Source organism: Harpegnathos saltator, unplaced genomic scaffold, assembly GCF_003227715.2.
Source record: "Harpegnathos saltator strain DR-91 unplaced genomic scaffold, Hsal_v8.6 scaffold31, whole genome shotgun sequence".
NCBI lineage: Eukaryota > Metazoa > Arthropoda > Insecta > Hymenoptera > Formicidae > Harpegnathos > Harpegnathos saltator.
This window is the reverse complement of record NW_020230106.1, coordinates 287745-309907: the sequence shown is the minus strand read 5'-3', so window position 1 is coordinate 309907 and position 22163 is coordinate 287745. Positions and strand designations below refer to the sequence as shown.

At 39.9% G+C, this 22163-nt stretch overlaps 1 protein-coding gene across 1 annotated transcript; it reads right to left on the bottom strand.

Moving 5' to 3' along the window:
* Positions 1 to 1247: 1247 nt before the first annotated feature.
* kl-3 (dynein heavy chain 8, axonemal kl-3) lies at positions 1248 to 18312 on the bottom strand. The gene is made up of 50 exons (XM_025299990.1): positions 18219 to 18312; positions 17718 to 18055; positions 17399 to 17562; positions 16943 to 17197; positions 16623 to 16863; positions 16249 to 16448; positions 15992 to 16163; positions 15791 to 15936; positions 15577 to 15715; positions 15264 to 15494; positions 14963 to 15168; positions 14635 to 14855; positions 14129 to 14414; positions 13767 to 13905; positions 13394 to 13614; positions 13120 to 13303; positions 12611 to 12751; positions 12174 to 12521; positions 11876 to 12065; positions 11639 to 11787; positions 11351 to 11549; positions 11145 to 11263; positions 10737 to 11073; positions 10207 to 10477; positions 9915 to 10115; positions 9354 to 9599; positions 8872 to 9190; positions 8541 to 8767; positions 8238 to 8460; positions 7965 to 8141; positions 7349 to 7516; positions 7036 to 7251; positions 6689 to 6826; positions 6307 to 6603; positions 6088 to 6243; positions 5868 to 6023; positions 5659 to 5794; positions 5419 to 5570; positions 5069 to 5322; positions 4532 to 4960; positions 4158 to 4434; positions 3886 to 4072; positions 3425 to 3686; positions 3101 to 3340; positions 2827 to 2994; positions 2600 to 2741; positions 2322 to 2511; positions 1988 to 2109; positions 1482 to 1643; positions 1248 to 1373 (listed from the first exon to the last, which is right to left on the bottom strand). Exons 1-50 carry the CDS (start codon positions 18277 to 18279, stop codon positions 1248 to 1250), a joined length of 10329 nt encoding a protein of 3442 aa, XP_025155775.1. The 5' UTR covers positions 18280 to 18312.
* Between the last annotated feature and the right edge of the window lie 3851 nt (positions 18313 to 22163).

Sequence of the window (22163 nt, the reverse complement as noted above, 5' to 3'; positions counted from 1 at the left end):
TACTCTATGCATCGCATTTTAACGGCAGAATCGTAATCTGGGAAGTTAATTCTTTTATATCCTCCGGGAAAGTTTTCATGATTTAATTAGCGAATTATAGCGAAAATACTAATATTTCTCTTAAAAAAAAAATAAATAAATAAAGATTAAAAATTTAATCAAGGTGAGCCAGGAGTTAATCATACTAAAAAGTTGACTGTTGCAAGGAAAGAAATAAGCCCCGGGGAGAGGGGTGGGGGTATGTTATAATACATGTGTATAATTATGATAAAGAACAATAATTATATATACGAGTATTCAAATATGTCTTATAATATTGTAAGATTCAGAATTCATATGTTGTACGACTTACCCCTGCCACATGTAACCTCGCTTCCTTCTAGAATGTTCTAGAACACCCGCATCGTCGTCCGAAAAGTGCCAGATGGAGCAGTAGAGATGCAAGGGGAGAGGAGGGGTCAACTTTGTCGTTCATCCTGTCCTACTTTGAACAAACGAATATACGAATATCAGATACCATTATTCTGTATGTCGAGTTCTTTTATCGTGACTTTATTAGCAAATCTCACCTGACAGGGCAGTGCGTAACGACAAATCGTACGATGTAGTAAGAATGCTATCGGTATCCTAACATAACCAACTCGGGAGCAAGATTGTCGCGGTGCATACGCGGTGATACACAATGTGCAATGCTTACTTTCATCGCGAATCGGGTCGCATTGTCTCCAATTACGTTTCTGCAGAGATATTTCGCGATTAATCACCCGGACGCAACAGATATAAGTACAGACACGACGACTCGAATCTTACAAGCTACCACTCACCTCGTTCTTCACTTTCGCTGTAAGTAAACGGCTATTTCAAATTTTAGACTCAACCGCTTGTAGTTCGATCACTGTCCTATAGAGTGCGCCACTTTCTAGCCGCCTCGCAAACCTTGCAACGGGTGTGACAATTACGTCGGTAATCCAGATTTGTCGCGACGAAATTGCCAGCTTTTAAATGCAGCTTTAAAACTTATTTGTTAATTTATTCGTCGCAAATCTCTCTCTCTCTCTCTCTCTCTCTCTCTCTCTCTCTCTCTGTAATCCACTTAACCGTACGTTTGCGTTTCGAGTACCGCCTAATCTTTTATTCAATTATCCGACGCATTCGTGAGTGAATTACCTCGTGTAAATTTGTTTCAGAAACTATTATTCGAGACAACAATTTCGAAACTAAATTTTATATTTCTTTGTTGAAAATTATTATTTATTGTCGCACAATAGCGCGACACCGCGTAATATCCAATGTTCAGGGTTTTTTAAAGTTTGCAGCCAAAGCGGTGTTATCAACAACGTGTAAGTCCTCATAGGTTTCTTATATACGGGACACTGTAGGAAGAAAAGGTTTGTGCAATATATCGGGCAGTTTTATCACTTCATATTCGTAATTATAAATTAAAGTTGAATGTTAAGCGTGAAATTTATTTTTATGCATACTTGGTACAATTTTGGGCTCTTGTCCGGAGCGTTGTATAAAGCGAAAATATGAATCACTGGCATCAACACATAGAGCACTTTATTTGCTGATTCGCACAAACGGTTATTTCGTCTGTCCCATCCGGCACCTTCCAGAAACAGCCCATACACGTAAACGCCTTCCTACTTTCCGGACACATCGTTAATTACTCAAAGTTACCTATGTAGATATTACACTGCGCTACACGGAAAAAAATCACTCCTTCATTAGTGCAACTGAATTTTCTATTACTTGAGGACCAGACGAAAACTCGGTTGTAGGGGCAGAAAGATTCTTGTAGGTTTCGATTCAGCCGATTGCTTTTTGTTATCTCAACCGAATTTTAACGCAGCTGAATGTTTTTGGTCATGTAATAACAGAGATATCATTCATCTCATCACTGATATCTCATCTGGTCCCTGTTCAGTTGCACAAATTGAGATTTTTTTTCCGTTTATATGCAACCTGTGCGATTTTAATTACGCACGGGAGGTGGTGTCTTAATTTCCTCCGCCATGTTGCGTAAAACTTCATTATGAAGAGTAACATTATCCAGCGTCCAACCTTTTCGAGCTCGCGTTATCTCTTGTTTCATCGCCGTCAAAAATCCTGCAAGTCCGTCGAGTCAATCGAGAACGTACTGTATTTTCAACGAAAGACGATAGACGCAGAAACACATACGCGAAATATGCACAGAGGAATTACGTGCGTCGAGTTGCAAGTATCAGAGTAACATTACGCGGACGGTGCCAGGTATCGAGCTTCGTGCGAAAATCGCGCGATTGCGGAATCAAAAGCCCGTTTAACACGGAAACGCATACCTTGCGGATTGAAGAACCCGGTCATCCAAAATTTCGCCGGTCTCCCGCTCGATAGCCAAATCGATAGCTGTTGGTTTCGCTCTAACAGCTCCGTGAACCAGAATCCTAACGAAGACGATTCCCACGATCGAGCTTTCCATGTCTTCGGTATCCTGGCATCGTATATGCTATCGAGTACGTCTCGAGATTCCTTGAATTTGTTCGCATACATTTGCTCACTTCCGAGACGCTTGATAATCGCATATTGCGTGTGATTAGAAAATTAACGCAAAAATTACCTCGCTCATTATAATCACACCGTCAATAGCCAGGAGAAGATCCCTCAGCGAGACGCGTAGCAATTTTATAACCACTTGTATCCTATCGATCTCTTGTCTCAAGAAGATGTTCATCGGAGCGGTGTGTCCCATCGCATGTAATCTATGATAATAAACACGTCGTTGAACATTCTTCCATTAATCAGCCAGTACGGAAAACAACTGATGAACAAATGCGTTTTACAAACCTCTCTTTTACTTCAAACATATCGTACACCCGCGGGACTTTCTCCAACAGTTCCTTCGCCTGTCTGGCGACAACCACCTCTCGAGATTCCGCGCCAGCGACACCCGCTTCTTTCGGCTGCACGGATATTATCATATTCAGCACCGTCTGTGTGGTGTTACTCTGATACCTGCAGCACGACACACGTAATTCCTCAGTGCACATTTCGCGCGTATATGTTTTTGCGCACGCGTACGCATCTTTCGTTGAAAATACAGTATTCCAAAAATACCCACGTGATATCTGCGTTCGAATGCAGACCGTACACTTGCGGCGGGTCTACGGTGCTCATGGCGTCTATCGCCTTCAGATAGTCGCTTACTTGCTTAAATATCAAAAGCGGGTAGCTCTTGTGAAAAACGAAACCTTCCGCAAAAAGCGCGTCCGCGAACCACACTTTTGCAAATGTATTCAACAACCTCTTATCGTAATCGTCGGTAACGCGACCGCCATATTGCACTTCGCCTATCATGTAACTGGAAATGTAAATGTTCATGCACAACGTATCTGTCTTCAGGGAAAAGAGAGCAATCGCGAACAGCTCGGATTTATTCGTTTACCGCACGGTTTGCCAACTTATCCCACGCTTCGAATCGTAGTCGTTCAAATGATTATTTATGAACATGCAGGATGCCAACCAATCCGCCAAATTAAATTCGTACGGTATGTTCCATCCCAGAGGGCCGAACTTCCGTCTTTCCTGGACGACGGTGTGTAAAAAAGACACGGTGTATATTAGAGGTATGTATTGTGCGGCGTCGCATTGATCCAGCATTTCCTGATTCATGCCGCTATACGTCGCCAATAAACCTGCGCGCACCCCTGCAAAAGCAGAAATCGCACATTGACGGCGCCGCTTCGGCGTACTCAAATACTTAAATCTTTATTCGCAGCATTAAGGCTCCTGTATCCTTCGAGAATTTTGAGCGTTTTCTCGCTTCTCACACATCATCAATCAAGAGATCCGCGATGCGAGAATCCAGAAGTCTTAAATCTTTATGTGAAGAAGCAAAATGGATACCTTGCGGGGCTTCATAGGTATACTTTATAGACATTTGCAGTAAGGAGACAGGAAAATCTTTATGCGATTCCGTTGTGATCCACACGCGGAAATTCGGATGAGGCGCTTCCATTTCCAAGATAAAGTTCGCCAATTCAATCATATACTCCAAGCCTAAGTGACAATTTTGCAATAGAGCCCAGAAACCCTACAAATCGTTCCGATTAATAAAGCTCGTTATAATGAAAAAAGAACTACGAGGTAAGGGAATTTTTAACGACAGTTCAACGTACTTCAGTTTTCGCGCTGCTAAGTAGTCGACGAGCGTGAACTTCTTGACCCTGTCCCATCGATATACTTTTACAAACGATCTCCATTCTTTTGGCGAGTTGCTCGATACTGGGTGTAGGATCCGAACCCATGCTTAAGAAACAGATCATCGGTGTGTTCGGCCTCGACTCGCTATGCATCACGTCCAACAGCGTGATTACGGGTTCGGCGTACCTCGCACCCAAGGAAGACGCTATGTATTTTCTGGATTGCGACAGCGCTCTGTCCATGCACCAGGCTCTGCAAACATATCATTTCCGCTCTCATATCATTCGTTCTTTCCGCAGTTTTAAATATCTTAATGATCAAACTAGCCGGAGGATTACCGGAGAATTACCTTATTAAGAGCAAGCGGCGAAATGTGTCGAGGGTGTTATAACCGTCCGGTATAACTTCCTCCTCCGGCGCCTCTTTGTCGAACCAATGCTTCCAAACTTTCTCGGAGGCGGGTACTTGAGACACGATATACTGAAACTGCAGTAATGACGAGAGTGCCACTAAATTAAGCCACGTCACATCCGTGATCCATTTGCAAGGTTTCGGCTCGACGGCCTTTAGGTCAAGCGCGGCGCCGCCTTTAATGAAATACTGGAATTCTTCGTGCGTGATGTTACCGCGTTGCAGATCGATCTTCAACGTCATCAGCAGAATAAACATGTACTTGTGTATCTCGTAAAGGCCGCGTGACTTGTACTTGAATATCTCGTATGTCAAGTATTCGATGATGTAATTGATCCTTCTTTGATTGACCGGACTCTTCTCGGATCTGAAGGACGAGAAAAATCATGATCTGATATGCATTCCAACGGGTTAAAAGCTTATATGACAATTTTAGTCATTACATGCTACATACATCTATTTGATTCCTATTTACCTAATCATGGAGATATCGAATCGTTCTAAAAATTGAACGAGGGATGTTTGGTACATGCAGTTGACATGCGGCATATCGCATATCAAGAAATACAAAACGCTACCGCGTGTCGCAACCGGTCGGAATTCTTCGCGTGCTATATCGATCTTCAACTCCGTATCTCTCGCGATACTCAACTTTTCGTTCACTTCCGCCGCTGTCTGCTTCGTGGTATTTAATACCGACATTAGTTCAAGATCTTCTATCAAAGGACCCTTCAAAGAAACGGAAACATACCGAAGGAATACTATTGTTACTTTTATATTCTCCAGAGTTACTTAATTAATGCCGTGCAACGAGATGAAACTCACTTGTACAGTTGCCAATTTATGAAGAAGATTCGCTTCTAATTCTTTAATTTTCCTATTGTTTGCTGCTACATCGGCAATTAATTGCGTTTTCTCCGTTTCCAACTCTTTTTTTTCCATTAGAATAACTCTTCCTAAAAGTTGATCTTCCAAACCTACATAAATAAGTTAACTTAATGCATAATTGCGATGTGAATAAATCAATAAAGTTTTGCAAGGGACATAACGTAGGAAATTATATACCTTTCATCGTGACAGTGAAATCGATTATAGATGTGTGAGCAAATACTTCTGGGGTGTAGGAAGGATTTGGTAATTTCGTTGTAATATAAAGCCTAAAATCTTTGCTGATATCCACTTCTTTGTCGCCTAATTTCACCTGACATCAGAGTAAATTACATAAAATATAAGTAGTTGCAATTCGATATACAATTCGATATATGTTTCTTCACCTTTAAAGAAGTTCCTATTTTTATAAAATTCTTTTCCAGCAAATTGTCCAATATTGGATCTATTTCTTCTCCTACGTCTTGTATCAACAACGGTCGTCCAATCGATATAGAATCTTCTAAATGATTTCTGAAGTACTTATGCGTTAACCATGTTACCTGAAAAAAAATATCATAATGCACATTAAAACAATATTAGTCTAATTCAATTTTACTACTATACCTGTAAAGAAAGATCTTTTTCCTTATTTTTAATCCATGCTTTGCCTTGTAATTGTGGATCGATCAAAAGTGGATACCTCAATGCTTTCGTTACGATTATAGCGTTCTGAAGCGACAGTTCGTCCGTCGGTAATCCTTGAAGATTCCAGTCGCCAATCTGTGGTGGATTACATAGTCGTTTATTCGAAATATTATATTCATGTCGTGACAGTATACTTACCGTAGCCGTATCTGTCAATATAGCAACGACATTTATGATAACGGAGATTGGGATTTTTCTTTCCTGTATAAAATCGAACCACTTCCTCTGCAAAAGGACTCGGAATTCCTGATTGAAGGGACCGCAATAAGAGAGGAACGCAGTCAGCACCAACATATCACCGACAAGACGATCTATTTCTGACTTAAACATTGCCACTTGCTCCGTCCATCTAATTTTTTCTTCAGACAGTCCTTCGATCATAGCGGACGCGATATTCATTTTCGCTTGACACGCTGCGGCTTGGTCGACTATTATCTAACAGAATAGATAGGCATTACATAAAATGTGCAATGAGCACGCTTATTATCTAATTGTCAGTTCTAATCGTTATCGTTCGAACTTGTCGTTCCTGCAACACGGCGTCGAATTCAATCTGCACCAATTTCAGCTCGTCGTCCTTTTCCTTCAATAAGTCTTCCGCTTCGAGTAAATTCCTGTTAGCTTTCTCATACTTATTTTCTTGAACGAGAAGATTCGCCTATGAAATCATCCTCCTTGATTACGCATTTTCTGATATCGTATAATTTTATATATCAAAATTAAAAAGCAGATAATGTTATTTCATGGCTTAAAAAAATGAAAGAGGGAAGGGTTGCACTCTTGGGTATAGAACACTTTTCCTTTGCAAGCCGCGAAGTGACATCGGCTGTTCTCATCACGTAGCAATGTTTATTAATAGGGAAATACCTTTAGAGGCAGCACATCTTTATTTATTCCATAAAAAGTAACCATAGAGATGGTCCACTGTATGAGACCCGCCACATTCCCGCAAGCTTGTTTCGCGGCTTCATAAGTGTACATATGAAAATTTAAGTACGGCAACATCAAGTCGACAGTTTCGGCATTAATGTTATCCTTTGGAAAATGTTGTAAATTATGCAAAAATCTAGTATCAGCCATAACCTGCATAAAATGAATATGATATTTCGTGTTTACGGCGAGGCTGTCTTGCTTCGATATTATTTGTTAAAATATTTGATTTAATATAATAACATTATACCTTCAATGCTTCCGACCACGAGGCTGTCAAGAACTGATGCTCGTAATCAGGCTTGACCGGCTCCAGTTTCCTCCCGAATAAGATTAGAACGCAGTCCATTATGAGTGTAATTAAGTATGGCGGTTTACTCAATTTGCGAACAGTGGCAATATCCACTGCTTTGATAGTCTGAAATAATAAATGTGTGCATCGCGCCATCGAAATCGATACTGACGAGTAATTGATATGTAATTGATACTGACGAGTATTGATTGTTATTAACACGTCAACTGTCGGGCTAATCTCCATTGACTGTACGACAGCTCAATTGATATAATCGAATTATTAAAGATACACATAGAAGAATACTACATTCGAGTAAATGTTACTTGTTTTAAATGTGATACTTTTCTCTTTGTGCAACAAAGAAATATAATCTAAAATGTATATATCTTTTGGCGTGTTCCATCGGTTCTCTATTAGCAATATGATCAAACCTTTTAATGCAATTAATTAGACATGATGAATATTATACATGATGAAACGTTAATACCTTAATTTAATGAGAGACGCGACAGTATCGTAGCGTCGGTCACCGCCGCGGCATTGAACGTGTTAATTATCGATCGTATAATACTTGTAACGCAGCTTCAGCTTCTAACAATGCAGGCTCCGCAGCTTTCAACTTCTGCTCCGCTATCGCTTTTTCCTTTGCTATCACTTTCAGAATTGCTTCCGCTTCGTCTTTCGATACTTGCACCTTTGCTTTTACGCCCTCGGCTGCTTTCTTCTTCTCGTCAACGTCAACTAAAATCTATTAACGTCGTAACATTACACATTGTTAGATATAGGTCACGCGAATGCGATAAAATTGATATCTCATATAAAAATTTCGCAACATATCACTTACTGTTTCTACTCGAACGTTCTTTATCGCGATCTCCTCTTGATTTCTCTCCAATTCCTTTCGCAGCAAGTCCACTTGAGCTGCAGCATCGGTCAATTTGTTTAAACCGTTGCTCATACGCATCGAAAGTGTATCAATGTTGTCCAAGTGTTGCTTGTAAAACGTCTTGTAGCTGGCGATGAACGTCAAAAACGATCTTGGAGTCACGTACACTTGACGTCGAAACCTGCGTATATATTGTAAAAACTAAATTAATTTAACGATTTCCGCGGGGACAATAAAGTATTGGCGAGAGGGCGAGCGTACCTATCGAAATATTCTGTACAAATGTCGTTTACGTCATCTTGAATATCGCCCACAACTTGCATTAATTGGTGTTTCACTTCCGGGCTGCATATAACTTTATATTTCCTCAAGAAATGCTCACCGACCGCGTATAATGCATCCCTAGGCCATCGTGAAAACCAATTCAGCGTGCAACCGGATATAAGACCGGGAAATTTTAATGCTCGAGATCGAAACTTTTCACCAACCTAAACGAACAGTTATTAATTTAATTAATCGGTAAGAAAGAATGTGAAATGATTAGTACGCAGATATATATTTAAGCAGTGCGCGACACATCGAAGAAGCTCACTGGCGAGAAGCACAGAACAATGTGCAAGTTGTTTCTCGCTCGCGATATGAAATAATCGTAAAGGTTGTCTTGGGTCGGAGGACGTCGAGGATCGTCTTTCTTCATTAGCGGCGTGACGGCAGTCAGAATATCATCCAACTCGTCCTTCGGGAAGAGATTGGCCACCTCTCCAATGCTCAGCATGTTGTTGATATATTCCAAAAATGCTTCGTCCTTTATTTCATTTTCGGTGAAAATGAAAGTGAGGCCTTTGCTCCCCGTGCCGGCCGTGCGATACAATTTTCGTAAATCGTCCATCAAACTGGCTACGTTATAAATCCTGGAGAACGTGTAACTTATTATGAATACATTATTTATTATCTATATGTATTGTATTCCGAACATCGTTGATCGGTCGTATCCAAAATGAAATCCAGGGCTAATCACGTCGTTGTGAATCGTCGACGAGAAATCTGATTTCTCGGTGAAATTTTGATACTCGCCTAGATAATGTTATCTGGAAGAAGTTAAAGCCTGCGATAAAGGATGCCAATCGTGTCAGGCTCTGCTTGCCAGATCCTCCCACTCCCACAAGCATCGCATTGCCTCTGGGAACTCCAAGTATTCTCGATATTCGTATCAAGTGCACCAAAGCATCGTGGAAAAAGACCAGATCAAGACGCATGCCACGTACATATTCATTAAACTGTTCCATATTTTGCTGGACTTTGGTGATGACAATCTCGTAACTACGATCACACCATCATAGAAACGTTTACGTTAACGTGACAAAAATTCAATTTGCTTTCTACAAAGAATATAAGCATAATATTTTTGAAGAGAAAGTTCTTCGGAGTACATGACAGATGACGAGCTTTTCTTCTTACAAATTTATGATGAATATATTTTAAAATTCATATTCATTTAAAATTAAATTAAAAAATATCTTTTGTTGAAGATAACACAGTTACTTAAAGAGAAAAAGATAAACCGAGTAATCATTTTCTTTGGCAGTATAATATGTTGCCCTATATAAAGTCGAGTTTCTCGATATCTCAGTATACCTCGGTATCTCTTCGTAAATCTTTGGTGCCTCGAATACGAAATCTTCCGGCTCGTCACCCGTCGGTTCCGGCGGTTCACGCAGAAAGTTGACGAAGTATGTCTCGACTGGAGAATAATGTTCAAAGTCCGGACCCAGCATCCTCTCCGCGGCGCGTCTTAGCGAATTCTGAAACCATTCTCTTTCGCTGGCGGTGATAAAGCTGCAGGAATAACGGGACGGATATTTATTATCGTGATTATCCCACCGTGGAAATATTCTCATCTCATAATAAACGTAAAACTAGATCGCACCGATCCGCTATGACACGCGTGCATTCGTGCTCCCACAATTTCAGCAGGCTCGTTATAGACTCGCACTCAGCCCTTTCTATCCGGAGTATTCCCTCCCAGATGCGCGATAGGTCGCGCAAATTGAAAACGTAATGGAACTTAGCCGGAGTCGGTAACATCTTCACTTTGGTTTGCTGCCACAGTAATCGGGTCAGCGGTATGAGCTTCGGCAAGAATTCGACGATCCTCTCGGAGAATCTCATGGTGCAAAAGTAGCCTTGGCCAATGGCACCTACAGTTGTAGACTCACGTTGAATGAATCGCGTATTGCGCTTGGAAGTTTTTTTCACATTGGTCGCTTACGACGTTCATCGCGACAACAATCGCAAACTCATGATACAAATTTATTGAGCGTCTTTTCAATCAATTTAGATTTAGCAAAAGTTTATGTGACGACATGAGATTACGATTATCGTCGCAACGGGATGACAGGCGATATTGTAGCCAATATAGAAGAGTCTTATCATTAGACGGATAATAATTGTACTTACTAAAGATCGTATCCATTGACTTGTTGGACGGTAGTGTGCAATTAAAGATACTGAACTGCCGTTTCAATCGCGCCGGGATATCGTTCCGCCCTCCACCCGGATGAATCATCGCCGCGAGGAACATGGTATCCTGTATAGTGCTGAAGTCACCCGGTTTGTCCAGCGAGTAAAATCCTCCGTATTCCATCAGCTGACGCACGACTTCGTTCGTGATTTGATCGCCCCACTCGTTTATAGCCGGCATATTTATATCATCGATGAAAATAGTCATCTTTCGGCCGCCAGGAGGTCCATAAGTGGTGCCTACTCGCTTTTCTACATAGCTCTCGAATACTCGCTGAAAGCGAATCAATTCGTGAGACGAGTGATTGGTAACGATCTCACATTCGAAATTACGACGTATAATACCTGAACCATGTTGGGCGTGGACGCTGAAGAAAAGTTAAACGACTTGTTTAAATGGTATTCGGGGTCATGCTTAGACATATAGCTTTCTATCATGACAGTTTTTGCGGTACCCTGTTCGCCTGCATATTAAGCGATTAATATCGCAAATTTATAATTGATATGCTTAAAGCGCTACAGTCAATTATCAGCGTGAAATGTTCACTTACCTATCAATAATACTGCTTTCCCTTGTTTCGCTATAATGTCCAGCAAAAATAAAGTCCTCGTATTGTCGACATTAGGAACGAGAATAGTGTGGTATTCTAGGACACGATCCGACGGATATTCAAATTTTGGCACCATTTCGTTCCAATGTATCCATTCCCCGTCGTCGGACACGAGATACTCGAAAATAGTTTCATCTTCCTACGAGCCAAACATTTCACATGAGAAAATTACAAGTGGTGCATTACGTTGATCGATCAAATACGATATGTGTTAAAAAAATCATTTGCACGAACCGTATATTTGGGCCAGTTACAATGTGACTCGTGATTTACAAAAAATTCCTGTAACGCTGACCGTGCGTCGAATTCCAGTACCGCACCCAAACTCCACATAAGAGAAAAAAGGAAAAGCTTCTCGATATGATGCTCAGGTAATACTTCTGAAAATTACGATTTCGATCAAAAGCGCCTCAAAGTGTATTATGGTATAAATAAGTATTTTAGCACAGGAAATGATATATTTACTAGTCGGATCGGAATTCCCAACGTTCAGACCTTCCAATAGATCGATACATTGCCGAATGTAGAGCGCTTCTAAAAGCGTCATTTTCGTCTGCAGCTTTGTTTGGACAAATGTGTGCGCGTCTCCGTATATTTTGTGGAATAATATCCGTAATATATCAGCCTCGTTGGGGGAGCATTTTCTGAGCCAAGCCTGCGTTTAGAAGTAGCGTCGCGACATGGAAAACAGGCTTCCGCAAATGAATATCGCTATGACGACGCACACACAAAGGAATTAGATTGACCCAGATATCCGTGTTACCTCTAAAATTGAAGTCCACTTTAATACGGAAGCACTGACAAAGACCATCCCCATGCGCGATATCGTCGCCGGTGACGCATTGTCCACATTGTCAGGCTCAAACACCAGCTTGGTATTCGACGCCATTATTATGCGATCACCGTTCGCCAACGTTAACGTTTTATTGTCGTCCAGAACCGAATTTAGATTCTCGATCCATACCGCGTCGACCGGGCCGTCCAACACCATCCATAGATTTTCCGTCTTCTTCGTTTGCGTCGATCTGCGCCATATAGTGGAAAATATACCATCGGTCCAATCGTTCGTCGCGACATCGAGCCTTCCGAACATTTGGGACGCAGTTATCGCCTGGCAATTTTTTCATTATATTAGCAAGGAATTGTCTGCGCGTCGATATATTTGGGACGATGCAAAAAATAACGATTATATATATCAACCTTTGGATTCAGCCTAATTTCTTTGTGCGGTATGCCCATCTCCGTTAGAGCTCTCATTAACGCCCACATACATCGCGTTTTGCCGGATCCTGTCGGTCCGAGAACCATCAGACCGTGTCGAACGAGCGACGTCTCGTACAACTGTAAATTAATAACTTTATATATGTCGATATATATTCACGTGCAAAAAGTTTCTCTTCCGATTGAATTCACAATTCATTGAATTTACCCAAGAAGAAATAATTCCATGTAATTATATACACAGCCGTAATAGAGAAAATTTATGTATGATTTTATAAAAGATGATATAATTATATATCATCTATTTACTTGGTTTTATAAATATTCTACCAAATATTTCAGTTTAAACAGGTGCGCGGAATAAAAGTTTTCCCGTATCCGCTCGAGGAATTTTTAGACACTGAATTGTAATATTTACGCTGAATCCGAGAGCAGAGTAATTTTATGAGATCAAAGAATGCACGTGAGAATATTTATATCAAATGCACCTGCACGGTTTTCAAGTTCCACTCGCTATGATTCGTTATGCCAAGGACCACCGTAGCGTTAGCTATTCCTTTCTGTAATTCCTTGTACGTCTGAGTCATTAACTTTATTCCCGGGAACATGTCTTCGATGAGTGACATAAACAGCGGCTCATCTTCGTCTACCAATTTGGACAGATTCATGTCTCTGGAAAGTTAATAAACGTTCAAAATATCTTAATTTGCAAAAGTTGCTTGCTATGAGACGCAATGATGATCTTAATAGCGTAATTTTTACCGCAACACTCTCATAAGCGTCCTCTCCTCGGAATCGGTAGGATGAGCTCGTTTCTGAGCGCCGAATGTCCGCAGACACGATAAAATATTTCTCAATCCAAAGTCGTAATGCACTTGTTTGCTAAGTTGCTCCTCGCATAATTTGTACAAAGTGAAAAATTTCCGCGATAATACCACATTCTCTTTGAAGCCGCACGCCGCGAGTTTTACTCGCATTATAATCTAGATAAACGAAATTGAATTCTCATATCAACAAGGCTAATTGTATTTTACATTTTCACGCGATAAAGGATATAAATCCAATTTGTCAGCAAGAGAATGTGTAATTTAGTGTGTATTTCGGCATACAGAAGGCAATAAATTTTTCAACATACTTGTCTATCGGGAACCATCATGGCGACGCTTCTGAACTGTATTTTCAAATTTTCCGGCAATTCTTGCCGCCCGGCGTATCCGGGATTCATTGTAATAAATATCCCAAATTCATAATTGAGTTTATACGTTTCGCCATCGCTGCGAATAATATGTACATGTCAGTTTAATTAAAGGTAGCTTTTGCAAAATAAATTCTACTCAATAAAACGATAAGTTCGCGATAAGTTCGCGATAAGTTCGCGAAATAATCGGTAGTTCATATTCGTGTAAAAATATTTATCTATTTTACGAAATATCAAAAATCCAATCTCTGGAATTAAAAGTTTAATTTTACCCTGCATTGATTACCCTGCATTGATACCTGAATAAGAAGCTCAGCTTCCGTTCTTTTCGCGCGTTAAGCACAATCGCTATTTGTTGCGCGGCAACGGACAATACCGGTAGATCGATTCGATTAAATTCGTCGAAACATCCCCAAGAGCCGGACTGCGCGAGACCCTTAAATATCCTGCCTAAACCTCGGAAATCCATTTGATCGGAGCAATTAAAAACAACCACGTATTTTCCCAACGCTTTCCCCATGTCCTTCGTTGTTTCCGTTTTACCCGTGCCGGCCGGGCCCGCTGGAGCTCCGCCAAAGTTCATACCTGAAAAAATTAGTTTTTGCATCATATTATATTAATAACGTGTAATGAAAATACAATTGTATTTATACACATAATTATATCTCTCTATTAATATCATTAGACAGATTGATATATAAATATTATTTATTAGTTGAACACGATGCGGTGTATAAGCAACGCTGCGAATGTTGTTTTACACCGATCCTTCCCCCCTTCGAGTTCTGTGGTTCGACTATCTTACCCACAGCCTGCGCGAGAGTTATGTAACATCTGTCAGTGAGCGGTGTGATCGCGAGCCGATCTGTACAACCCAGAAATTCATTTTGATAAACGAATTCCACGTCGGTTATCCTGATCAGAACTTCCTCCGTGTCGTCATTGTAATAGAACCGACACTGCTTCAACCATTCGAAGTCGTGTATGCTTCGTATTCTCAGACGACACAACTCGTCGAATATGTCTCTGGAGAAAAAATTGGTTGATCCGATTTATCTCCACCAATCTTCGCCGCGTTAATTATCGTAAGCGATAATTGAACAGCGTGAGGAATAAATACTCGAGAGCAGTACCTCTGGTGCACGTGTATCGTTATCAAAGCTTCGTACTTCACTCTGGCGTACTTCGTAAGATCTCTGACGGTCGCTTCTATAAGACTATTGAGCAAGTCTAGAAACCACTGATTAGTTCGTTTCATTATCGTCTTGTCGCGTTTGGCCAACGTTACCGCTATTTCAGAATCGCGCGTCCATAAAATTTGCAACGCTAACAAGCCGACCTGCAACGAAACGAATATACGGAAAACGGATAAAGCTGTTAATTTAAAATGCAATCTCCAATTGTTATACGCGAGATACACAAGCATCGTCTCACTTGCAAAACAGAATTCTCTATTAGTGATAAAATATCAAATTCGGCTGTGTAAAGCGACTGCAATCCCGATGATATTACAGCACCGACGGATTGCTGATGGACTGTTAACAAAGTGTTCAACCAATTCTCTACACCTCCTGTACACACGACTTCTTTCTCCAACACTATTTCCTCCTCTTCTCGCGAATGCATCGCTAAGATTTTCTCATATTCTTTTTCGCAGAAGCTCAGCTGCATACAGAGAGAAATATGAAGTTGGATTTCATTGAAAAATCGAGTCGGACTGTTTTTGACTGACCCAATATCTCGATACCTTTGCAATATTATCGAAAAATCCATCGAGATAATTTTGTATCGTATGGCAGTCGGACGCTTGGCCAAGTATCTCTAGCAAAGTAGGATCCGATATGAAGCAGAATCTCGGGAAAATCGCACGCTTGGTTTCCAGATAGCTGCATTAATAAAATATTTTAATTACATTGACAGGCATAAACGCAGTCGCTGGATTTTGTCGATAATATACATACCCGCTGAGAGATTTCTGGCACGACTCTAATTGCTCCAGCAAATGAGGTAAAAATTGACTCATGGTTTCATCCCCGGTACACGTCTCGACCGCGTTCAATTTCTCATGAGCGCGAAGCATGAGTTTGACCCAGGCTTTATCGATGGTCTACAATAAAGGTTGATTAAATTGAACCGCAGATATGATATTCTTATATACGTACATTGAAACGCTTCGCTTCAGTGGGCAATTGCTTCGATATGTCACCGCCGATAAACACCGCTTCCAAATAAGCCCATAGATTCTGCACGGTCAACCATTTCGCTAATATTTCTGACGTGTTGCTGAGTTTAGTCTGCCACAACTGAATCTCTTTTTTGAACGGTGCGTTGTAACTGTAAGCATCGCACGTCAAATAGATTCTTAATGTGCATTATTCTAAATTCGGCAATTTTGGATCTGAATGTCTGTCTAATATACCGATTTGCTAGCAGAGAACTTATGATCATCAAACTGTCTTCGAGTTGCGCTATTATCTCAGCTGTTTCAGCGCCCTTCAGCAATAGTTCGCCTCTCTGCTTGAAGTTGGCAAATTGCAGATTTACAACAGTCCAATCTGCAATCACCTGCCTCAGTTTGATTTCGATATCTTGTTCCTTCACCGCACTAATGCATATTTCCTGCGGCACAAAGTTTTCATGTAATTTTCACGCTTTATTTTTGACCTCTGTGTGTTTATTTGCATTTTATTTCACTCCTATTAAACACATTTAATACACCTCAAGATGACTCGGAAAAACCACAGCAACGATTAATACTTAAGGACGATAATTTGATGATTTATTCGCGCATACCTCCACGTCATCTTTGTACTTCAATAGAGGTGCTTGCATAATGTGTGCCAAGGTAAATGTTACTGACTCCACGTCGAAGAAATATTTACACAGTTTAGACATTCTTTCCCAGTGTCTCTCTTTCATAGCTTTGTTCGCCATCATCTCCAATAATGGACACATCTCGTTAAAATCGTCGATCTTTTTCTTCAGATCGATATACGCCGGCCAATCTCTCATGGCTTTAGGTAATCTTCGGCATCTAAAATCGCGAATATTACCGCGTATACATAACGGCTGTTACAATTTTAAACCTTGTTAAGCGGATCGATCTAATTTACTTGTTTTGGAACTCGGCCAACTCGCTCACAATAGACTCTATATCAAGTTCGGTCCATGGAATATCATAGTAGTTGTCGATGGTGCGCATAACTTGCAGGTACAATGTGTATAACTTCTGCAATAAATTAATCTCTTTCTTTCTCTGTTGAAGAGCTGGATACTCCGTTACCTCCATGCCGAATAAACTCTCGCCACTGCTGTAAGTCTCATACCTTTCCCACAATTCTTCGAAATGCGCTTGAAACAGGATGAGCCTTGAGGAAAGATAACGTAGGCGAAAAAAACCTCTTTATTATTATTATTATTATTATTATTATTATTATTATTATTATTATTATTATTATTATTATTAACGATTTATTGAAATGAGTTTATTGAAATTCTACTAAAATCAAATATGTTCAATCGGTATGCATGTGCAAGTTTTTTTTACAAAAAGTAACTAAGCGCGTTACCGTTCACTGGCTTCTTTTGCAGGTATTCCTTCGACCATTGGACCATTGAGCTCGAAATCAATGTCAAATTCGATCACATTCTGTTTGAGAACTGCAACCCCTTCGACAAGTTCCTTTCTCAACGGCTCTTGCATTTCACATATAACCGCTTGAACTCTTTTCGCCTGGAGAAAGAAATATATGTATTTGTGAACATCGATATCGCTTATCGTGAGAGGAAATAAGATAACTTCAAAGCGCGATAATATTATTAATGAAAAACTTAGAGTGTATCGAAAGAAATATTAAGCAGACCTAAATAAAAATGTCAAGTCGATACCGTATGGAGCATGTTGCTGAAGTTATATCTTAGTCCGTCTACTATATCTTGCTCCTCCTTTGATACATCGACGTTGAATTTTCCCATCATCGTATAAGTCTCTTCGATTAGAATCAGTTCCATGTCTAACGGTATAAACTCATTCCGTATCACTCCCAAACATTTCATCGCAACCCTGACGTCTTCTAAATCTTTAATATTCCTAGACAAGATCTTGTTTTTCCCTTGAATATATTCTGTTACATTCTGCAGCTTTTCCTTGTATCTGTTTGACAAAACGACGCCCAATGATTTCTTCCAAGCACTTGCTTCAACGTAAAACGCTAATTTTAATTTATCTGTAAAATATACAGAATTACCTGCAACACTTTCTAAAACAATTCTCTTGTGCATTTAAACTACTATTATAACTACTACTATAGCAGTATTAATACGATTATTATTATTGTTATTTTATAACAATCATTCGAAGTATTAGAACATAAAATTTGTCTTACTTACCCATATTAATGTGAAGTGGACCGACTACGTGGTAATCCGGCAAATTTTTTATTTCTGTCATTATATTCTCGTATTCTATAAATTTCTCTTTGATTTCTTGTATTAGAGGCGCGGAATCGACAAATGCTTGTATTATCTTATTCCTATCTTCCGCCCATATATAAGAATACCTTAAATACTTCTGCCGTTGATGGATAATTAGATGAATTTAAATTACTTTATACGATTGTGAATATATAAGTAAACACAAAATAAATTACCACACCTGGCTGACTCTGGAAACGTCATCTCTCAATGATAATATTATACCTTGCAAACTCATCGAGCTGCGAATTATCTCTTTGTGATCAGATACATGGTGGAAATACGTGTTGAGCGAGTTATCTTGGTTATCTGATCGGTATAAAAATAAGCAGTAAAATATTGAGAATATTCAAAAATTATTTAAAAGATTACGACAGTGTAAAAAAGCATGTTGATTTTTCTAACATCGTAGAACATATTTATCGTTCTTCTTTCTTATTTTATAACATCATTACCTGTAAATAGATCCGCTCGCATATTTGTTGAGGAATATCGTTGGCCCCACATAATCACTTTCTTGTGAGTTTCTATAACATTCGTTATAACCTTGCCGAAATGATACTGTAATTCTTCTATCGAAGGAATGATTACGATATTCGGTATTTGTAGGACAAAGTTCGTCATCATGATCGGAATCTCTTGCTCTTCTATCGGAATATCTTCCATCAAAGCACTACAGTAGAGCACATATTAATTTATATATACGTCGATTTATTTTATCCCTCGCATTCTCCGTGTACGCGCATAGACCATGAAATAAAAGTGAAATACAGAGACGTGTGTATAAAAGAAAATAAAAAACATGCGCGTATCGAAAGTACTTCAGATTTTCCGCTTTCGTCCTCAATAAATCCAGAGAAGTTTTAGTGCACTTCACTAAAGCCTCGACCAATTTGTTATTGAAGTACGCGAAGAGTTCCATGCAATCGTGGTGCACTTGATTTATCCTCACTGAGCTCGTTCTTTCGACAGGACCGAAGCCTGTGTGTGTTCGATCGAATCCTTTTATTGACCGTAAAAATAGATTAACCCCACATCATAACGAGTGTCTTCGGAGCACATGCAATACCTGGCTCAAATGATCCTTCGATTAATTTGGTTTCAGATACTTGTTTATGCATTTTCTCGGGATCCATCCAGTTGTATTTGATGTTTTGCACGGTGGGATCAGTCACACGATCCATGAACTTGTTGATAATCATGATAACAGCCCTTTCTGCAGCGGATGACTTGATCTCCAAATCAATCGCGATCTTATCCCTCAAAGCCAAATTATCGGCTAAAAATTGTTCCGGACGCTTCGGGTACTTATCCAGCTGCAGCATCATCATTTTTGCGATGCATTCGAACACTTCATCCACTCGCGCTTCCTTCATATCTCGCACTTCCTTCACGAATATCCCCATGTCATATATCGCGTTTTGTATATCGACGCATACTTGAGAGATCTTCAAGGAGGACCAAGTGATCACCGATAGACAAGGTTGAAAAGCAACCTCAAGGTTGATCAACGCGATTTTCATTAGTTTCAGGAATAAGATTGGGATGGATTTCCTGCACATACAAACGCGACAAGGTACATATTTTTCTGCAAGAAGCAGACATATTTTTCTTGAATCAGGTCAACTAGCGATTTAAGTTTTATACCTGAGAACGTCGTTTTTCTTGAGCAACTCCTTCACCGTTTCGTAGGACGAGAATATCTTCTCCTTGCAGAAGATCAGGATTTGTATAAAGTCTGGCACTTCCAGTCCCAACTTGAACATGTGTTCCGACTCTCGTATCACCTCGTAAATGTAAGGATCGAAATTCAAGAAGTACTTGTTCGTCTTCGGATGGCGTACGATTATGGGAGACGACAGCGCCAAGCGTACCTGACGATCGAAAACGAGTATAATCTCCAGATCGTTTTGGGAACACGATAATCACACAGGATATAACATCCGGAACTTACAATGTCGGCCGCGTCGTACCACGCTTTGTGATATATCAATTCGTAATGAATAAACACACTGACGAGTGCATTGTACGCTTTGATGCATTTCTGCATAGGCTCTTTCGTAATCACTTTCTCGTGCAACTTGAAAATATTCATCGGGATCTCAATGCGTCTGAACAACTGCCGGATCCACAAAATTCTACCAACGATCGACGGAATATTCCTCGGCACGGGTGGATTGGATCGATCCTCGTTATACTTGTCGCGAATATTCTCAATTTCTTGTTGATACATTGTCACAAGTTCCAGGTACTTCCGTTCAATCCTCAATTGCTTCAGATGTAACTTTTCGAATCTGAGAAACGAACAACACGTAAGCCACAAATGTGCAATTGCTCGGACGATTAGAAAAGGATGATGTCACCTAGCGCGATGATATCACCTAGCTATGAATTCTAAAGCTTGCGATAGACTCGGGACGAAGGAGACATAATTATAGAAGAATGTTCGGAATTCCACGTCGGTTTCTGCGACGCTTTTTTTATACTCGTCGTAATCGACGTCGAAGTATGGTTTTCTGTGATTCAGTGGATCGTACTTCTGCGACGAGATCTTCTTAAACTGATTTGTGTACTTTTGCGCGTACACGTCGATTCCTTCTATCGTGGAACTGTGCAGAATCGAATACATCCGCGCCGTTTCGAGGATATCCATGATCTACATTGTGTATCGCAAATGAGACGAAGCAACGATACGTAAAATTCTAAACACGTATTGTCGCTTACTTTTATTATCCTCGTCTTAAAAGTGGCAAACTTCCCGAAAACATACATTTCAGATACCTCAAATGGCTTCTCATTCGGGGATTCCGCAACCTTCTTGCACATATTGCTGTAACAGTCGTGATATGTCTCGCATAGCTTGATGCAGTCCTGAAGAGTAATTATAGATCTTTATCGAATTTAAATGCATCAATTCGTGAAATGAAACGGGTCGATTTTCTACACATTTCTACACTTCAACTCTTCACCTTTATCTTGGATATCATGGTACACTTGGATTCGTTCCAAATGCTTAATTTCCCATCTTCCGTTAAGTACGTTTTACATGCTAATATCATCTGATTTGTTATCTATATAAAGGAGAGAAATTTCATAATAATAAAAATATATAAAATTCCATTGCAATTCTGCAAACTAATCTCATAATGAGCAATCTGATGTAACGGTATATTTAGAAATCGCTATTCAAATTTATTGAAAAATCCAATTCTGGAAGAATACCTTGACATAGATAGCGGTTACCATCCTTCTCGTGTTGAAAAATCGTGATGTAGCATAAATCATTCTTATGGCATGTATGAGCGCGGGTAAGTGATCTCCTATTTTTGTCGGATCCAATCTGTATAATGGTTGCGTGAATTTTTCTAACGCGTACAGGTACTTCACGTTGTCTTGTGACAGAATATGCACCAATATAACGTGATCTTCCAATTTCCGCCATTTCTACACATAAAATTCTTCATCGGTAAATATTTCATTATGTCAAACTGTATAGTGCTTGTATACGTGCAGCCTTTTTAATCATTCTTCCATCTCAAATAGCGTCGTCGAAACGAAACAATGAGAAATAATACAGCGAAATTAAGATTTCGTAATTGTTCATTTAATTCATAGATCCGTTTTGAGACTCTTGAACATCCTCTCACTTCTCTCTCTCTCTCTCTCTCGTATCCGTTTAAAATCGTTCGATAAAATACACACAATGCTCACGCAATTCCTCTTGAGAAGAATTTAATAAATATTTTAAATTGGATTCCCCCTGCTATATATATATATATATATACACCACTTCGCACTCGACGTTTCACTGTATATCGCTATACTTTATTCTTTCGGAAGAATTAAACGGAACGTTCAAAG